Source organism: Daktulosphaira vitifoliae, unplaced genomic scaffold (assembly GCF_025091365.1).
Source record: "Daktulosphaira vitifoliae isolate Bord-2020 unplaced genomic scaffold, ASM2509136v1 Scaffold_5, whole genome shotgun sequence".
NCBI lineage: Eukaryota > Metazoa > Arthropoda > Insecta > Hemiptera > Phylloxeridae > Daktulosphaira > Daktulosphaira vitifoliae.
In genome coordinates, this window is record NW_026099576.1 from 1,562,658 (window position 1) to 1,578,155 (window position 15,498).

At 28.0% G+C, this 15,498-nt stretch overlaps 1 protein-coding gene across 5 annotated transcripts in view; it reads left to right on the top strand.

Annotated features, from left to right (window-relative positions):
- LOC126908325 (probable E3 ubiquitin-protein ligase HECTD2) overlaps positions 1–11,755 on the top strand; it is a 123,477-nt gene extending 111,722 nt beyond the window's left edge. For 2 of the 5 annotated variants that reach the window (XM_050690260.1, XM_050690258.1), the window contains 3 exons: positions 707–904; positions 3,574–3,689; positions 11,104–11,755. In XM_050690260.1, the coding sequence (XP_050546217.1) occupies positions 707–904; positions 3,574–3,689; positions 11,104–11,368 (579 nt within the window). In that variant the 3' untranslated portion in view covers positions 11,369–11,755. The remainder of the gene's footprint in view (positions 1–706; positions 905–3,573; positions 3,690–11,103) is intronic. The other 3 variants (XM_050690259.1, XM_050690261.1, XM_050690262.1) reach the window with 2 other exon arrangements.
- The last annotated feature ends 3,743 nt before the right edge of the window (positions 11,756–15,498 follow it).

Sequence of the window (15,498 nt, forward strand, 5' to 3'; positions counted from 1 at the left end):
CCATTTACGGGGAACGAGGGAAATTTTTTCAATTTTGAAGGGTAATGTCTTCGACTAGATACGATTTGTGATCTTTTGACGTATCGTTGAAAGAAATCCGTTCGGTGAGTGCTGAGAAAAAGTGGTAACAGACACAAAAAAAAACACACCATAGTAAAACCAATACCTTCTCAGCTTCNAGACACAAAAAAAAAATAAAAATAAAAAAAACACATCATAGTAAAACCAATACCTTCTCAGCTTCGCATCGAAGCTAATATAGAATATATCCCTTGATTTATCAGTGAATAATTATATTTTACCATTATCCCATATAATTCATAAGGAAGTCAACATTATATTTTTTCAATGATAATATACATATTTAAAGAGCTTATAAAATAAAAAATAAACTAATTAATAAAATTTTCACCGACAACAACTTTTGGACCAGTATTTGGGAAGTTATTCTCATGTTTATTCCTAGACCGGATGAAGAATATGATTGGAAAATGACTAGTTATAAAAATATCAGCACCCACACCTTTATCCAGTTTTTACCATAGCATTTTAATAACTTCTTAAGTATTGTTATATTAATAAATATTCTGAAATAAGCCAATATTTCATTAATTTATGATAAAATAATTGAAAATTACATTTTTTTTTTACCGTTTTTTGGAGTTATAGAATGCTAATTTCTGTCATAATATATTTTGTATTACAGGTTTCATTAGAAGAAAAAAATAAAAACACAGTGACATACTCACTGATACGGGATGGTGAAAATATACCAGTAACAAATGATAACCGAGAAGAATACGTAACTCTATATTTAAATTGGTTTTTAAACCATGCCATATATGAACAATTTAGAGCATTTTATTTTGGATTTCATAGTGTTTGTGCTTCTAACGCTCTAATAGTGAGTTTTAATTTATTTCATATTGAATTAATCTTCAAATGTTTGACCAATTACTTGTTTCCCTTGCTATACATTTTTTTATCATATAATTTTTAGCTTCGATGCGAAGCCGAGAATATATTAATTTTACTATATGTTTTTTTTTGTGTCTTTTACCACTTTTTCTCAGCTCTCACCGAAGGGATTTCTTTCAATGATACGTCAAATCGTATCTAGTCAAAGACATTACCCTTAAAAATTGAAAAAATTTCACTCGTTCCCCGTAAATGAGGGAAACCTCCAAAAAAATTACAAATTTAAAAATCGCTAATTTTTGAAAATTTTTCAATTATTTTTAATAAAAACTGCCGTAACTTTCAAAAATGAATATATCAAAATAATTTTTTTTTTATAGATGCTTGATGTCTTTACCTATCATTTGGTATATTTTTGTGATTTTAATCACTGTTAGATATCATTATACTTGATCCAACTATACCATGGCATCACTGTGCCGCGACCCCCCTGTGTTGGGTTTTTTTTATATGATAATACTCATTTTTTAATAATTAGTAATAATATAAAAACTTAGAAGTTATAAAAAAAAGTCTAATTTCAGATTTGAAAACAGTGCAAAAAGTTTATTTAGAATACTATATTTTTGATTCCGATAAAAGTTCCTTGTGGACAAATGCGACGTACAACCCACTTTTTCCATACAAAACAATTAAAATCATTCATTTTCTAATATTTTTGAAGTGTTTATTGTTGAATTAGATTACTATCATTTATTTTCTCTGCTCTAACTTGGCCTACTTTTTTCAACGATACGTCAAATGACTACAATTCGTATCTAGTTGAAGATATTACTCTAAAAAATTGAAAAAAATTCTAATTTATTAATGAAACAGTTACTTATCCCATGCTCTCCATACAGACAATTAAAATCATTCATTTCTAATGGTTTCAAAATATTTATTGACGAATCAAGTTTGATATGATAGGTTTCATATACAAAATTAAATCATTTTACTTTGTAATTTAATAATTTTTTTACTCTATTTGTGTGTGCTACTACTAGACTATAATATTCCAAATTTGTTGGTAACATGTTGCTATATAAATCACAAATTTAAAAAAAAAATGATTTTTAGTTTCACCTGAATATAACAATGGATTTTTACAATTATAATGAAATTTTATAATACGCTCAATCGAGTAAATCTTTTTAACAATTTTTTTTTTTATTGGTTTTTATGGATATATAATCATTAAAATTAATTCAGTTATGTATATATTTCCATTGTAGAATCTTTTTAAACACCAAAAGTTAATTAGAAATGATTACTATGATTTTTTATTATATAATATATAATTTTATATTATATTTTTGAATCTAATTACTAATCTGGATATAATTAAGGAAATAGTTGATGTTGCATTTGTAATTATCCACCAATTTCTTAGAATTAAACATTATCTACAGATTTTCATCGAAGCGTTTCTTATGATAGTAATTTTAATCACTGTCAGATTAAATCTATACTGGACCCAACTATGTCACGTCCCCACTGTGCCGCGATCCCACTGTGCTGTGGTTTTTTTACAATTAAAATCAAAATTTAGAATTCGCTCAATTGAGTAGATCTTTTTAACAATTTTTTTTACATTGAAATAGCCATAAAAGTGGGAAGGTCATAAAAAAAAAATTGTTTTAATCTAATTACAGCATAAAGAATAAACTCTGAAAATTTAAGAAAAATATGAGGTGGTTATGTAACCACTTCTAGATGATTTTGCATGGATTGACCCGTTAATGAAGTAATTTAAAATATTCACTTCAAATTTTGTTACTAAAAGTTTATATCGGTTACATTTTTTAAGTCTTCAAAATAAAATTATATACAGTTTGATTAATATTAACAATTTATATTAAAATAAAAGCATTAAAAGTACTAATCATTAAACATTTATTTAATATACACCTGTACTAATATTTAAAACAAAATTAAAAATATTTATTTGCAAATTATTAAAAAGTAATAAATACAAGAATAATATTATTAACATATCATTATCATTTTTAATTTAATTTATAATTTTTACTATTGAATTACAAAACTCTCTAATTAGAACACGGAAGATGCAATTTGCTATCTCTTGCAAAAAATATAGATTTGTAAATATTGTAACATTATGCTTTACTATACTTTTCACAGTTTAAAAATAACTACAGTTTTTTTGAGTTTAAAACACAGTTGTTTAAATATTTTCTTTGAGATCTATTTGAATGACAGACACAAAAAGAACCACATAGTAAAATAATTTTAAAATAAATAAGATATTCCTTCTTATAAGGGATGATTGCTTTTGATTTTATTTTATATTTTGAAACATAAAATCAATGTATAATTCTTATATAACAATTTTTTTTTAATTTTTACAGACAAAGTCTTTGCACCTCTAAAAAGTATATGATTTAGATAAGATAATTTGTTTGAAATTATTTCACTTTCATTTGAAAACTAATAATAAAATATTTGTGCTTACTTTAAGTTCATAACGTAAATAAAAAAAAATTCAAGTTAAACAAGTGAACCTGGGTGATTGTAAATAATTATTTAATGCACATAAGCATTAAATAATTACTTACAGTTACATCTTGATAAAATATGTATGTTATCAACTAGATGTTAATGCCAGAAGAAGTTGAGCTACTTGTGTGTGGAACAAAAACGTTAAACTTACCAGAGTTACGAAAAGTAACTGAATATGAAGGATACAAATCGGATGAAGATTTCATTAAGTAAGAAGTATCTAAATTTCTTATTAAAATAAAACAGGATCATTTAATTTATAATTAACTATGTAATAGAACTTGGGTCATTTAAATTTATTAATTTTTACCGTCTTAGTAGAATAAATGATATTATACGATAAAAAAAATATTTGTATATTATTTGAGAAAGTGTTTTGTGTGAATAATTTTTAAACCCACCCACCACCTTAAATTAAATTTCAATGGGCGCTATTGTAGTCGGTTATTATATGGTACGCTTCAAATCTACACGAGTTTTAACTAAAACAGTTTAAAAAATATATAGAAATTTAAATATTAAACCTTATTAAATTTTAAAATATTTATACTTATTTTAAAAGGTTTATACATTATATCATTAAATTTAATAAGTTAATCTAATCTTTATATTCAAATTTTTTAGTAATTATCTTATTTATTTATATATATTTTTTTTTTTTTATTAGAAAAACAATCTGTACAATTTAAATTTACAAACAGTTTTTTTTTTTTAACACTTTAAATAATGACATTAATAACACTAAAGGAAGTCACCCAATGGTAACACCTTAATTAGATTATTTAAGTTATATTTTTGTTAAGATTATATTGTTGGCGTTGTTTTGTTAAGTTAAAAAGTCACGGTTACAGTTTCGTTTAAGTCGACGTGGTGGGTTATCAGGTATTGTAAAAGTATGCATTTTTTTTATTAAAGGGTTTGTGTTTGTGTTAAGTTTTGAGTGGAATCTAGTGTAGTGTAAAGTAACTAGTTCTTTGACTGATTTGATGTTAAGTTCTTTGTGTAAGTTGTTGTTTGTTACATACCAGGACGCGCCAGTTATCATTCTTAATACTATGTTTTGGAAAGCATATATTGGTCGGATATTTGATGGGTTGGCTGGTCCCCATATCTGGATGCTATAAGACCAGAATGGTCTGATTAATGACTGATAAATGAGTAGTTTTGTTTTAAGCGGTAATTTGGATTTGAGTAGTTGAAGAAGGAGATGGAGTCTGCTGTTGGCTTTTTTTTCTTTTGTCTTTAAGGTGAGGTCCCCAAGTTAATCGTTTGTCCAATATTATACCTAGGTATTTGGTTTCGTTTTGGTTATTAATTAATATGTTGTTAAATGTTATAGCTGGACATTTTTCAGAACGGAGAGCGATTGTTACATGACTTGATTTATTTTCATTAATTTTTATTTTTCAGTTCTTGAACCATGAAGGTGGTAGGCTGCTTGAGAAATATTACTATGAGTAGAAAGTATAGCCGTATCGTCGGCAAACGTAGCGAGAAGAGTATCAGTAGTCTGGGATATGTCTGCAGTAAATATATTGTAAAGATCGGGAGACAGGTCGCTTCCTTGGGGGACGCCTGCTTGAATTTTTTAAAAAGGAGAATTTGCACAATCATGTCTTACTGTGAACTTCCTTTCACAAAGGTAGGACTTAATTATTAAATATAAAGGTACTGGAACTATGTGTTTTAATTTGAAAAGCAGTCTGTCATGCCACACTCTATCGAAGGCCTATGCTACGTCGAGGAATAATCCAGTACAGTATTTGCTGTTTTCTAACGCTGAAGCTATTGAATCAGTCAACCATGAACTTTATGTATGGTAGAGTGTCTCTCACGAAATCCAAACTGAGTGTTTGGTAAAATGTGATGCTCTTGCAATATTGGCCTGATTCTTTTCAGCAGAAGTTTTTTAAACAGTTTGATTAGTGTAGGTAATAAGCTGATCGGTCTATATGACGTTGTCATATTTTTTGGTTTTCCTGGTTTAGGTATAAGAACTATTACAGCTATTTTCCAAATTGATGGGAAGTAAGAAAATCGCATCATACTATTATATATGTATGTAAGAAGGAGAAAACCATTTCTTGGTAAGTTTGTTAGCACTTTATTTGTGATGAGATCATACCCAGGAGCTTTCCCTTTTGGTAGTTTTTTGATAGTTGCTTCAATTTCTCCAGGACTGAATGGCTTGACAGGAAGAGACATAGGTAAAGGACATGATAGAAAGTCATTAGCAGTATTAATATGATTTGAATCGGGCATGATGTCGTCATGTGATTTAAATGTATTAAATAAATGTTCAGCAAAGGTTGTAGTTTTCTCTTCGTCTGATATAGCAAGAGTACCGTTATCTTTTTGAAGGGGTAGTTTCTTTAGTTTGAGTCAGTCGTTATGTAGCTCTCCATAATGATTTATCCTTAATGTTGAGTGATTGAATGTAATTTTAATATTGGGCTGATTTGAATTTTTGAAGTTGGTTTTTTAGGTTATTAGCTAGTTTGTTATAGAGTTGTTTGAACGAGGGGTAACGAGTGTTTTGCCAAATAGACCTTATTCTTATTTTCTCACTGATAAGAGCTCTTAAATGAACTGGTAGTATTACTTCGTTTCTTCCATTACTCTTATTTAATGAGGATGAACTGTTTACTGAGTTCTTAATTAGTGAGACAAAGTTTTGAACCGTGTTTTCGATGTCTTCATGGGTTTTAAGTGGAATTTTCAAGTTAATATTTTTATCCAAATTGATTTTGAATTTATCCCAGTTAATAGGTCCTTTTGTGAGTGATGGTCTTATATTATAAGAAACTTCGCCACCAATAGTGAGTATAACAGGTGAGTGGTCGCTGGTGATGTCACAAATATTTTCTATGCTTGTACTTAGCTGGTTTGGAATATTTGTTACAAAAAATTCGAGTATATCAGGGTTTCGGTTTGCGTGGGTAGGCCAGTAAGTTGGTCCTTTTGGTGAAATAGTTGAATAGTGTTTATTGTTAATGACTGCAAGCAAATGTTTTCCTCTTTGATTATTACCAAAACAACCCAACCTTGGATGTTTGGAGTTGAAGTCCCCTCCCGCTATAAATGAGTTACCTAGGGAGTTGAAAAACTGCTGGAAGCCATCTTGACGTATACTATTATAATTTGGAGGGCAATATGCCGCTGATATAGTGATTGTTATACTATTGATTTTTATAGACACACTTGAAGCTTGTATATATAATTCTTGGTACGGACTTATTTCATCGTGTTGTATGTTTTTTGAAATGTAAATAGCGGCCCCAGTATGAGCAGTGCCGTCAGGGTGGTTAGTTTTATACATAGTGTAGTTGTAAATTTTAAAGTAATTATTGTCAGTAAAATGAGTTTCACTTAGCAGTGCTATGTCTATTTTGTTATGGTTAAGTACAGTTTGAAATTCATTTTTGTGTTGATAAAGACCATTAGCGTTCCAAAGTAGTATTTTGATGATAGGAATTGTTGATGTAGGCATTTTAATCATTTTTTAAAATAATTTTATTAATTACAGTGGTTAGTAAGGATATCAAAGGATTAATTAAGGATTTTAAGTCATTTAAGAATGAGGAAAGTTGTTTAGTGAGTTCATTGTTATTTGTATTAGTTGTTTCTATATTTTGTGACTTGTTTGAATAGTTGGTATGTTGAGTTTGTCGTAACACAGGAAAGAGAATGGTGTAGTGAAAGTGTGAATGTGTAACTGTGTGTACGAAGACGAATATGAGGGGGTGGTGCCTGCTGTCTAGGTATTCACGTGCGTGTTGTCGTACAGCAGTCACCGTGCTCGGCTGACACTCCGGGTTAGCTGTGGGTGTCGAAAGGCTGTTGTTATAGGAAGGGAGAATAAGAGTAACACCTAGGTATGAGGTGCAGACGAAGTGCAAGACACAAATACTCTGAAATGTCGAGGAAAAGAGTATATAGGTTAGAAGAGGAATAAACAAAGACTTTACTTTAAACAGTAAGCCGGACAGCGACAACCGAGTACTGAGACTGATGAATGACACAAGGCACTGGAGTCGACTGACCACGATGGTCAGGTCTATTGGGTTTTTATAATAATTATACTTATTGCCGATTTGGCAATAAATATTATTTGTTAATTCATCAGTCTCAGGCAGCGGATGTGCTGTCTGTATTTTATTAAAATAATTCTCACGATTATGAAAACGTGACACCATCACAAGTTACTTTTGCGTACAATTTGTGTGTTTGGTTCATACACATTAGTGTTTTCTAATTGGGTGTTACCAGTGGGGACCTGTACATTATATAAATTCTTATGATCAAAAGGTTGATTGCTATTTTGAGATTTTAGATTGGGTGTTTTCTGTTGTTGTTCATTTTTATACACGGGGCAACCTCTGTAATTTGCTGGATGAGCTCCTCCACATAATACACATTTGGGCGGTTGGTCTTTAGTTTTTTGACAAATGTGATCCGTCACATTTGACACAGCGGGGTTCGTGGTTACAATATTTTTTGGTGTGTCCAAAATTTTGGCATCGGAGGCATTGTACTGGATTATTACTAAGTATAAGTTCTTCAAATTTTATTTTTGAATGATAAATTGTGTCAATTTTGATTATTTCATTATTGTTTGTGTCTCCACAGTGCTACGGTTTTTTTAATAATGACAGTTTTTTGTAGGTGTTAAGACAATTTTGTTTTAAAACTTGGAGTATATAAAATATTTATTAATGATGTAAAATTTCTGTATCATTTCAAAAGTCAATTTACATAAGTTCTACTTTTTATACAAAATTTGCTATTTTAAATCCTTTCTTATAATGTAGAAGGGCTAAATTTAAAAAAATTGTTAAATAAAAGAAACATCTAAAAAAACAAAAAAAATAATTGTATTTTAAAATCAGTCCGAAATATTATTAAGGAAAGTATAGTTTTGACTTTGATGAAAATATCTTGTAGATCATTTATTCATATAATTAACAACAAATTATCTTCTGAAAAGTTTTGTATCAATCCCTTCAATTTCTGTACACGTTCGCCATAAAGGTAACTACTTCTTTATAAATTTTATAATTTCCCCGTAAAAATTACAATAATAAATTATTAATAATTATTAATATTTCATACTATATTTAAATGCTACAATAAATATTTATTCATAAATTATACTTTTAAATCTAAGAACTACTAATCAGGAAATAAATAAGGAATTAAGAGTTCATTTTCTTTAGGAATAATGCACCAATTTCTTAAAATTAAACACTATCTACAGATTTGCATCAAAGCATTTCTTGTGATAGTGATTTTAATCACTGCCATATATCATCTAAACTTTTCCCATCTATGCCACGTCAACACTGTGCCTCGACTTTTCTGTTATACCGCATTTTTTTAATTAAATTAGAGATTATTAAATAGAGAAAATATTTAATTAAATGCTCTTAAATAAAAGTTTCCCCTGTATTAAATTTCCGAAAAGTATATAACATTAGCTGTAAATTATAATAAAAAAATCTACTTATAATTACATAATCTTTAATTTAAGATATATATAAAAAAAATCTGTATTTCCGGAACAATTTCGAAAGTTAAGTTGAAAAATTAATATTTTATGAAAAAGTTGTCATTTTGAATCCTCCCTTGTGGGCAGGTTCAGGGTTACATTTACAAAAAAAATATACAAAATGATAGGTAAATACCACATGTATCTAAAAAAAAAATTGTATTAACCCATACATTTTTTGAAAAGTTATGACAGTTTTAAGTAAAAAAACATAGCAAAGTGAGGTCGCGGTACAATATAAGCGTGGCATAGTTGGGACTAGTATAGATGACATTGACAGTGATTAAAATCACTATCATAAGAAACACTTTTTTTTTTACTTATAGTGCATAACATTATCTTTACTTTAACATATGATTGAAGCTCGGAGTATTTCCGAAACATTTTCAAAATGTTAAATTTTTGTGCAGAAATTGCAATTTTGAATCTCCCCCCTGTGAGCAGATAAAGGATCAGATTTTCAAAAAATTTATATTAAATAAAAGAAAAATATCTATGGTTTCACTATAAAATAGAATTATTTTTATTTGTTCATTTTTCAATAAGTTATGGCAATATTTAGGAAAAAAAAAATTTTTAAAATGTTGAAATTTACCGATTTTAAAAATCGTAATTTTTTGGGAGATTTTCACTATTTACGGGGAAGGAGGGCAAAATTTTCAATTTATGAGGGTCATATTTTCAGCTAAATACGATTTGTGATCTTTTGATGTATCGTTGAGAAAAATCGGTCCAGTGAAAACTGAGAAAAAGTAGTGATAAACTCAAAAAAAAATAAATAAAAATATCATAGTAAAATTAATACCTTTTCAGCTTCTCATCAAAGCTAAACTTGAGAAAAAATAGCTATTTTTAAATTTGTAATTTTATTTGTTTTTGGTGTTACAAATTCCTTAATAGACCTAAAGTTATCCTTAACTGGTATAACTGAATTGTTTTTTTAATTATATCTTAAATACATTAGAAAGTTATAGGCAAAATTACATTTTAGTAGTTTAAATTCAAAACCTTCCGCACTAATAGCATTTAATACATATTCAATATGTTTTTAAATGTTTGTGAAAAAATGAAGTTATCATCTATATAATTAATATAAAAAATACTTAGAATTATGTCTTCTTATTATATTAGCCAAATTTCTTTGAAAATACGCGGGTAATATTTGTAAACAGATTGGTAAGCATGATAAGATTTTAAATCGTGATATAATCAAATATAAGCCTAGTCGGTGGTACAATGATGTTATGGGATACGATCACGTATATGTGATCGTATCACTTATAAGTAACATAAAACATTTGAATTTTTTTTTTTTGTTACTTATATACATTTTATTAAATAGCAAATGTTTTCTGTAAGACTATGTTATGAATTTCAATTTAGTTTTGGTTTTGGTTTTTTTGAAATAATTAAAATGAAGTACATATGGTTGACTTAAATTATAATTGTATTATTATGCCACGGCTTCTTCTATCATAGGTACAACTAAAATATTTTATGAGATGCAAAATTTCTTTTACCCCATTCTAAAAAAAATTTCTTACTTTTTAGAGCTTAGGCCCCGAGATCTCTTATACTAGTTTCGCCATTAATTTGACCTTTGAGAGTGATGGATACTTCGGAAAAATAATTACTACATTTCCTAATAAAAAATAAAAATAGATCTCCTATTATTTTTATAAAGAAAATATTAATTTCGGTGATACTTGAAGGAACTTTTGTATATTTATCTTTTTCTTATTCTTCCTCGCCTTAATCCCAACTACTTGGGGTCGGGCACCCTTATCCTAAACTTCCACTTGACATGATCTCCCACATCATTTACGCTCACATCAGCTAAACTGCTTTCTGTTTTCCTCGCGTACATCCGAGATGGGAAAATCCGCCTAAGTTTTGTTCAGGATTCCTCATACTTTTTTTGACAAAGATTTTTACGCCGACTATCGACCTTACACAACCTCATTATTCGCCTCTTACGACTGGCAGAGGGGCCGTGGAAGTATTCTTATCCTCTATCCACAGGGAAAAAACTTTTGTATATTTATACATATATAATTTGTAAAATGATTGTCTAGAGAATTTTGGAACGTCATCAATTCACTTACAGATGTACAAAAAAGGAAATTTTTACTATTCGTTACTGGCAGTGACCGGATTCCAGTTGGCGGTATGGGAGACATGAATTTCAAAATAAGTAAAGGGCCAAATAAGCCTGATTATTTGCCTGAAGCTCATACGTGTTTTAATCAATTAGTACTACCGCAGTACACTACTAGTGAAAAAATTAAGGATAAATTACTCACTGCTATATTGAACACAGAAGGATTCGGATTAGAGTGATAAATTAATTAAAATTTTACTTGTATTTTCATATATTTCAATATAAACAAAAAGATTAAATAGTTGAAAAAATATATATTAAAATATATAAAACAAAATTATAAAATTGATTTAAAAAATGTATACAGTCTTATAATGCATATAATAATTGACACTAAGCAGAAAAGATACTGGATGGACCTATTGACTAAAAATTGCAAGATACAAAAATCAACTTTTGCTCTTTTTTCAAATTCATGCTATTGAAGAGAATATTAAAATAAAAAATATAGTTTATGTTTCATATTTGTCACAATTATTAAAAATGTCAAAGAATTTTTTATATTTCTTCTGTATTGTCAAAATTGACCATATAAAGAAACTTATGTAGAAAATGTAGATATTTTTTTGCTTAACTAATTTAGTTTTAGTTTTAGTTATTAGTGAGGTGAACATAATTCCTAAGCACTCACTCCATTGCGCACATCTCATACCGAATTGTCTTGATTCGGTTTAACACCTAAGTTTTAACACGTAATAATAAACAAATCAACATAATTTTTTTTAGATATTTCCTTTTTATTTGATATCATTTTTTTTTAAATTGTTGCTTATTGTTAACGTATTGTTGAAAGAAATCGGTTCGATGAGAGCTGAGAAAAAGTGGTAACAGACACAAAAAACCTAGTACAGGGGGGTCGCGGCACAGTGGTGACGTGGCATAGTAAGGTCAAGTATAATGATATCTAACAGTGATTAAAATCACTATAAAAAAAAAACGATTCTATGCAAATCTTTAGATAGTGTTTAATTTTAAAAAAATTGGTGTATTATTCCAAAAGCTACATGATCTGCTAGTTCCTTATTAATATCCTGATTAAGATAAAGTATATCGAACGAAAAAGGGACTAATAAAAAATATTATTTCTCATAAAAAAATTGTATTGATCCATACACTTTTCATTAAGTTATAGCATTATAAAGTTAAAAATGTAAAAAATAAAATCGAGAATTTTCACACAAAAATAGCATTTGGTAACCATTTTCACCGTGAAGACAAAATGAAGTCCAAAATTTTTTTTTTCCATAATAAAGTATATTACATTAGCTTTAATTTAAAATATATATAATAGTGACAGTATTTTCGAAACACTTACAAAAGTTAATTTTGTGAAAAAGTTGTCATTATGAATTTCCCATGTGGGCTGGTAAAGGGTTAAATTTATAAAAAAAATATACCAAAGTATAAAGTTTTGGCCCCCTTGTATAAAGGGGTATAAAACATTATGTTGATATAACTTTTTAAAAATTGCATGAATCAATTCTATTCTTTAATGGTAAATACTTTATATATACCTCTTTCATTCGACAAACTTCTTTAGCTTCGATGCGACAGTTAAAAGTACAACAGATTTTTACTTTTGTGAACATTTTAGCTACAATGCGAAGCTGAGAAAGTATTAATTTTACCATGATGTGTTTTTTTTTTTTTGTACGGTTGCCGAGTTGTTAAAACTTATGTTTTACACGCTTGGGGTACGAGGTTCCAACCCGCGTATGGCAATGCATTTTTTGCATTTTTTCTTAATTCTTTTTAAGTTAGTATAAATTTTTAACTCGTTTGATTTTTATCTCATTTAGATACAATAACTTCAATAAAGATCAAGGATCTTATCACTTTAGTCGTCCCTTGCAAGAAGAAATTTCTTATTCGTATTACAATTATTTTACTATATTTTAGATTTTAGCTTCGATGCATAACTGAGAAGGTATTTTTTTGTGACTATCATTTATTTTCTCTGCTCGAACTTGACCCATATTTTTCAACGATACGTCAAATGATTACAATTAGTTACCCTCAAAAATTGAAAAAAAAATTCTAATTTATCAATGCAACAGTTACTTATCCTATGTTCTCCATGCAGACAATTAAAATCATTCATTTCTAATGTTTTCAAAGTATTTATTTACGAATCAAGTTTGATATGATAATTTAATATGATAGGTTTCAACTACAAAATTAAATAATTTAATTTACTCTATTTGTGTGTGCAACTACTAGACTATAATATTCAAAATTTTTTGGTAACATGTTGCTAAATAAATCATTTCTAAAAAAAATTATTGTTAGTTTTTCCTGAATTAACAATGGATTTTTACAATTATAATCAAATTTTATAGTGCGCTATTGAGTAGATCTTTTTAACCACTTTTTTAGCTTCGATGCGAAGATAAGGTATTAATTTTACTATGATGTGTTTTTTTTATATTGGTTATTTTAGTTAAAGTAAATCATTAAACTTAATTCAGTTCATATAAATACTTTTTAAATACCAAAAATTACTTAGAAATGATTACTATGATTTCTATTTAAGTGCGCTATTACGATAAAAATGCAAAAAAATAATGAGTTTTTCTGATAAATATACTGTAAATAGTAATTATAAAATTTCCTGACTGCATATTAATCTTAAAAATTCCATTGTTTTAATTCTCATAAAATTTTCTATATTTTTATTAAAAAAAATTAATTTTAAAAATTATATAATATATAATTAAAAGAATTACTAATCTGGGTATAATTAAGGAAATAGAAGTTGATGTTGCTTTTGTAATTATTCGTTAATTTCTTAGAATTAAACACTATCTACAGATTTGCATCGAAGCGTTTCTTATGATAGTGATTTTAATCACTGTCAGATTAAATCTATACTGGACCCAACTATGCAACGTCCCCACTATGCCACGACTCCACTGTGCTGGGTTTTTTTATTTTATAGTACATAAAATAAGCTTTAATTTGATATATGTTTAAAGGACGCAGTATTTCCGGAACATTTTCAAAAGTTCAGTTGAAAAAGTTCTATTTTTTATACAATGTTTCAAAGTTTGAACCCCCCCTATATAAGGGGAAATTGTCTAATTTTAATAAAAAGTATGTCAAATGGAAGATGTACTTATAATGTATTTAAAAAAAAAAAAATTGTGCTGATACATGCATTTTTCGAAAAGTTATAGCATTTTTAAGTTGAAAATTAAAAATCGAAAATCGAAAATTTTAACACAAAAATAGTGTTTTTTTAACTACGGCAACCGTTTACATGCAGAAGATAAAGTGTCGGGACAAATTTTCTTTTTTAATTTTATAGTACATAAAATAAGCTTTAGTTTGACATATGTTTAAAGGACGCAGTATTTCCGGAACATTTTCAAAAATTAAGTTGAAAAAGTTAGTTTTTATAAAAAAGTTGCTATTTTAAATCCCCCCAGTGAGCAAGTTAAGTGTTAAATTTAAAAAAAAATGATATCAAATAAAAAGGAAATATCTAAAAAAAATTATGTTGATTTGTTTATTATTGAAAAAGTTATGGAAGTTTTAAGAAAAAAAAGTGAAAAAAATGACAAAATTTGTCGATTTTTAAATTTGTAATTTTTTTGGATATTTCCCCCATTTACGGGGAACGAGGGAAATTTTTTCAATTTTTAAGGGTAATGTCTTCAATTAGATACGATTTGATATCTTTTGACGTATTGTTGAAAGAAATCGGTCCAATGAGAGCTAAGAAAAAGTGGCAACAGACACAAAAGAAAAAAAAAACACATCATAGTTAAATTAATACCTTCTCAGCTTCGCATCGAAGCTAAAAAAAAAAAACACATGATAAAATTAATACCCTCTCAACTTCGTATCGAAGCTAAAAAAAAACACATCATTATAAAATTAATACGGTAGATTCAACTGCGTGATAATATTATCGCTGTTATGAATTTAGTAGGTTTAAAACGACGTAAATAGGTTTCTAATAGCCCGCAACTACTGAATGGAACTCAAAACACTGACACTGACTCATTTAGAGTACTAAATCAGAATAATTATATCACAAAAACTTTTGAAAATTATATGCAGTTGGGATGGATAAACTGCCCGAGGAAATTCTGATAGGGTGGTCAGTTGTAACGTTGTAAATCAGTTAAAGGATTAAAAGAGATCTTTAAATAATAAAATGAGTAAATAGAAGCTCAGCTGGTTGATTTTATTAACACAATTAATAAATAAACACAATAATATGAAAATAATTAATACAGATTTATATGCGTTATTTCACGAGGTTCTGAAAGATAATCTACTAAACTCAAACTGACTTGTTGGT